This window comes from Austrofundulus limnaeus, unplaced genomic scaffold (genome assembly GCF_001266775.1).
Source record: "Austrofundulus limnaeus strain Quisiro unplaced genomic scaffold, Austrofundulus_limnaeus-1.0 Scaffold196, whole genome shotgun sequence".
Classification (NCBI taxonomy): Eukaryota; Metazoa; Chordata; class Actinopteri; order Cyprinodontiformes; family Rivulidae; genus Austrofundulus; species Austrofundulus limnaeus.
The window spans coordinates 272,196-278,064 of record NW_013952598.1 but is presented as its reverse complement, the minus strand read 5'-3'; the positions used below and the strand labels follow the sequence as shown (position 1 = coordinate 278,064).

Below are 5,869 nucleotides of genomic sequence, written 5' to 3'. Positions count from 1 at the left end.
GAATCTGAATGTGCAGAATTTGAAATTGAATGCATTGGTTTGAAAATGAATTTTACTAAATTGAAACTGAATTTAAACTTTTGTATCTTTGCTTTGAAACTGTATTTTGGTTTATTAAAAACTCAGTTTGTCTACTTTCACTTTCAGTTCTGAAATTCAGATTTTTGTGTCACATCCTGGTCCTTGAGAAAGCCAGGCAGAGTAATCAAACACAGATCCACAGATTTATGTTTCACTTTGGTGAAGTTTCCCTTCTGTATGTAACAGAGTTGATGCAATCCACTGTAAAAGTGACAAAAACAGACAAAGTTATTTTATTTTAGTGATTAATTTGGCCTATATGTAGAAAATGTTACATTTACATCACATCATGGATCACAGATTGATCAGATGCTGCTGCTGACTGATCCATGGTGGGATGTATGACCTTGGCAGCTGCTGCCACATTTATAAATGTATCTACTGGAGGACATCTTTGAATGAACGTCAGCAGATCTGAACCAGATTTTAAAACATTCTTGTTTCCTGTCAGAGGAGAGCTCCCTCGCAGGCGTCACTCTTTCGACCCACAACTACTCTTTATTTTGAGAGAAAATGCGTGGCCTTTTTAATATGTTCATTTGTCAAGTAACCGCAGCAAATGTTTGGACACATTTTGTGATTGGTGACTAGTCTCCAACAGTCACGGTCCTGTGAGATACAATCTGTCTTTTTTTTATTGTGTGAACGCAATAATCTAGTGTTGGAAACTAGTTCTCTGATGTTTTTTGTTTTACTTTTTTTAAGATCTGCAGCCAGTTGTCTTGCTGAAGAAAACGTCATTCTTAAGAAAAACATTGCTGCACTGAAAGAAGGAGACTTAAAGAAGTTCCAGGATGAGTTAAGGTAAGCAGCACCTACTGTTAAATGATCTGCAGTTACCTTTCCTTTTAATACTCATTTATAATCTTTTTATTGTAGACAAACACTGGAGGACTTGAAACAGGAGAAGTTTGTGTCTCAACAAGCAGCAGATCATTTTAAGAGACAGGTAAATAAATCAGAAAACTTTCCATCTTGAACAACAGAAGCAGCTCTGGAGGTTTTCATCTCTCTGCAGATTTCAGAGCTGAGTCTGCAGAGCCAGGATCTGGAGGAGGAGAACGGGCTGCTGACAGAGAGAAACACCCAGAATGCTGCCAACATGCAGGGTCTGCAGCAGCAGCTGCTGGAGCTGCTGCAGGAGAACGAGAGGAGGGAGATGTTCCATGCTGAGGAGAGGAACAGGGTATGAGTGTGAGCAGTGGGGCTGTCCTGTGCTGGTGGGATTAGCAGGTAGATGATTGTTGGTTGTTTTGTGTTAGATGGCAGCTTGTGTGTCTGCTCTGGAGGCAGAATTAACCAAAGCTTTGGAGGACGCTGCACAGCTGGAGGAGAGGAACATCCAGCTGTCACAGCAGCTCTCTGACCTCACAGAGAAGGTGGGTCTTATGGCTGCTCAAACACATCTGTTCATTCAGATTAAATGTCAGATTAAAACTTTACAAAAAGGTGTGCAGTGAGATCTCATGCCACAAGATCTTATAAGTATAAAAGATTAGATTTCTTGAGTTAATAGCCATCAGCTCCAGGTGATCAGTCAGTCGATATGCTGGATTATTTAAATCTGACTTTCATGCAACGAGCCCCTGGTTTCTCTCATTCTGTTGGTCTCCCTCTGACTCTTTATTTTACTGACTCTATTCACTGAGACTGCCTGAAGTAATTGAGGAACAGTCTCTGTTGGGTATTTAGCAGTGGTGGGCAGCGCTAATCCAAAAATTAGCTCCGCAATTTCTAAAGCGCTTATAAAAATATTTAGGTCCGCAACTTCAAAATTGCGTATGCCATAGAAAAACTAGCTGAAGCTAATTTTAAAGCGCAAGTTCAATTTGACACTTACTAGCTGACAACAATTCATGTACAATACATGCACAACACTGCCAACTAGCAGTATATGAACCCTTTTACAGCTTAATCATACAAGCGCCGATTGCTGGGGATGTGATTTCCTGAAACAGACCTTTAGCTCCTGGTGTAAAAATTAAAAAGTTGTTGAAGATTGTTAGTTCGGCTGCTTCTTTGTCTTTTTCTTTTGTTTCTTGTAGATTTTTCATTAAAGAAGCATCAATAAAGTAATTTTAAAAGTGTTTATTGGAAAACTGAAGCGATGCATTCTGGGTACATGACGGATTTGATTTGTGATGGGAAACGAAAACACGGAGTACAGGAAACTATCATTCCTTCAAAATAAGAGCTTGGATTTTAAAGTTTTCCATGTAGTTGCTCCAGTTGACCACTAGATGTCAGTCTAACCCCGTTGGCCGATTGCTTCGACCAATTACGTCAAGTGTTGAACTCCAGCGTTTAAACTTTATTTAAAAAAGGAGCTCAGATTGTAAAGTAAAATAAATCAATACATACAAAATTTTACTATGGATTACAAACTACTGTTTTTGCTATTGCCTTCCTGCTATGTAAGCAGACACAAAGCATTGTGGGAAATAAGAACTGTGACCAAAGCAACAATCAGCAAGGATGCATACCTTCACAATAAGTGTGTTTATCTGGGAGGGGTGCTGTTGGATAGATCACAATTTGTTGTGAGTCATTGATAGCCTCACGTTCTGCTGTTCAAGATAAGGATGACTGGTAGATAATTAGTTATTAGCGGTACTGCATTTTCATTTTAGAAAGTGCAAATCCACTTATGAATTATAAAAATTAGTAAGTCCACTAAAGCGCAAACGAAATGTTTAGGTCCGCAATTAGCAGATTTGCGGTTTAGCGGACTGGTGCCCACCACTGGCATTTAGAAAAATTAAAACAGATTAAATTACAAGATATTTGTTGATTCTGAAGCTGAGAAAATAGAAGTCACCTGGAGGCAGGACTCAAAAGCCTGAATTTTGCCTGAAACTCTCAGACTGAAGAAGTCTCTTGGAAGAGAGACGAAACGTTTCATTAAAGAAGAACCCGTCCAGAGGACCTATACAATTTTTTTCTTCCTTTTGAGAAAATAGAACATGTCATTAATGCAGTTTAAATTAAACGAGTCAGTCAAACGTTGAGGTGGAGGTAAAACATCATCACCGTGCAAACTGTTTCATATGTCTAAAATAATCTGTAGTTAGAAGGTTAATTATGATCAAAGCACTGTTCAAAGGTCTGAAGAGACTCAGGAAAAACCAGACAGGAGAGTTGAGTTTGTGGCAAAAAACTTTATATACTGTTTCTATTTAGTCTGGTGTGTTTCTGGTGGACCCAGGATTTTGTCCCGTCTCATGAGGGTTTGTAACGCCCCTATTTATGATCATGTTGTTGCTGTAAAATAATAAATCTGTATGAAGAATTTTACTAACATCAGTTAAAGTTACTGATGTGTGTATTGTCTAATTCAAGTGAAACCTGATTGATAATGGTTGTTTTCTTTGTTTCATGTTGCTCTCAGACGTTCTGGCTGGATTCGATGGAGAGTCAGCTCAGTCATGTTGAAGACCAGAGGAAGACTGTGGAGGAGGAGGCTGCCAGCCTGCGCAGCCAGCTGGCCAAAGCTCAAGACAAAGTAAGAACCTTAGACCTGCTGGGGATGATTTTTGACTATTTTTCTGCCACACACAGCCTTGTGAAGACCCACAGTTCCTTATGGGGACAAAAACCCCGTCCCAATRGGGGGAAATCCACTTGGTAGGTCAGGGATTAGGGTTAATGTGTGAGTGAAGGTAGGTTAGGTTTAGGGTCAGGGGTCAGGGTTAGTCTATGGAAATAACCAGTAAACAGAATCACTGTGTCCGACTATAGACATTTCAGATGTTACAATTTTTTAAAAGTCATTTAAAAGTCTATAAGAAGGAGGATGCTGGCAAAGCTGCAGGGAATCATGGACAACAGTTATCACCCTCTCTACAACACTGTCAGCAGTCACAGAAGCACATTCAGAGCAGGAATCATTGCACCTAAATGCACCACTGAGCACCACAGGAGGTCGTTCAAACTACAACTCCGCATGTGAAACTGTCACTTTAATACATCTGTGCACTTTATTTATCTACAACACCTTAATCTAAAGTGCAATATCAATATCATCACCAATTCTTTTATCATCTAATGATATCTGATGGGACCTTTGCATCAGTCACACTGTTTTTAGCTTCAGAGTATATCACTGTTTTTATTTCTATTGACACTGTTGTTATTTCTATTGACACTATTATTATTTCTATTTACACTGTTATTTTTATTCAAGTAAGTAAATAAGTAAAGTTTTATTTATATAGCGCCTTTCACACAAATAAATTCACAAGGTGTTGTACATTCAGGGAAGGGGGCAGTTAAGACCGGTCATGCAGCAAAGACAGTTGCGCTACCTTAATAACAGAAAAACTAAAAACCACACAAGAGGAGATGAGGAAAAAAGCTAAAACATCATATTATATCAACACTGTGACACACTATGGTGTTTATGAAAAACCTCTGCATAGGGCAGATTTATTAGCCAGAGCAGTAAGTGAGATTAGGGGGGCCTGAAGAATCCAGTCCCCATAGTTCAAAATATTGATGGTAACTGTTCATTCTGTGAGGCCTTCAGCCTGCTCAGGAAACCAGATTAGACAGGTGAGAGAGGAAAGGGGAAGGTGTGGGGCAGAGCCTCGTCGACGTAATCCAGCCAGAAAGAATTTAGTCAACAGATCAAGGCCGTTGTCGGGAAGATCCAGATTCTGTAATCAGTTGGTTTGGGAACAGAAGAGTCAGGCAGACGACAACAATTTTCTATCTGCTTCAATGTCTGCTGGTACATCTCAAGGTGGCGAATCCAATCAGACAAATAATGTGGACAAATTCTGCTGACCCGATCTACCAGCTTCTCCAAGATCAATTCCATCTGGCTAGCAAAGTCCAGGAACCACAGCCGGCCCACGACCCTCAATAGAACCGCTTGCAGACCGAGTCCAGCTCGCTCAAGGCCAATGTCTGACTGCTGATGGTACGGCCATCCTTCAAATTGGTCAGTCAGCCAGGAGATGAAAAGCCACCAACGCTGTTTTGTAGAACACCAGGAGACCACCAGGCCAATCTGTAGCATCCAGTGATCGGAATCCAGATATACTGTATATCCAGAACAGAGAACAGAGGTCCCACCTTTGGCATGTCCTCCCATGGAAGAAGAAAAAACTTTGTTCCAAAAGTTTTATTGAGAGACCAGCTAACCAAATCCATAAAAATAAAAATATCCATCATTTCTAGTTTCGGATGAAAAATGTAGAGAAGGCTCCAAGCAGCGAAGCTGGGAAGATAAGGAAGAAGTGTTTTAGTCCTCCGAGAGCAGGGAAAAAAAAAACAAAAAAAACTGTTGTTATTTCTATTTACACAGTACATATGCTAAATAATGCTCATTGTTCTCTGTGTTCATTTGGTTCTCCAGAGTTTTTATGCTTATTTCTTCCTTGTGTGCTCAAATATTTCTTCCTTTGTACTTTATCTCTAATGCTTACTTGAACAGTTGCAGCTGTAATAATTGCAGTTTCCCTCCAGGTATTAAAGTATTCAGATTCTGACTCTGAACTTCTGGAGTGAATCCAGTCCAAGATGACAGCCTCAGCTCATCAAAACTTTTTCTTACCAATAAATGAGCTAAAATAAGGGGTAGTAGCTGTGACTGACTAACTGATCACACATGAACTGGTTTAAATGTATTAAATACACCTATTAGGACCAACTCTGTCTGTTAGCGAAATATCTTATGAACCAGTGTTTCCCAAAGTTGGGGTCAGGACCCAAAGTGGGGTCCCGAAACTTCAAGGTGGGGTCCTGAAAAGATTTTCTGAATTAATTACATTTTTGCCTTAGTTGT

General features: G+C 39.9%; 1 protein-coding gene across 1 annotated transcript in view; it reads left to right on the top strand.

Annotated features, from left to right (window-relative positions):
• Nucleotides 1-5,869, top strand: part of nin (ninein (GSK3B interacting protein)) — a gene marked incomplete at both ends in the record, with an annotated part of 62,911 nt that overhangs the window by 36,677 nt on the left and 20,365 nt on the right. Inside the window, 5 exon segments of the mRNA XM_014018579.1 lie at nucleotides 787-885; nucleotides 961-1,030; nucleotides 1,100-1,267; nucleotides 1,344-1,460; nucleotides 3,470-3,583. Of these exon segments, the coding sequence (XP_013874033.1) occupies nucleotides 787-885; nucleotides 961-1,030; nucleotides 1,100-1,267; nucleotides 1,344-1,460; nucleotides 3,470-3,583 (568 nt within the window).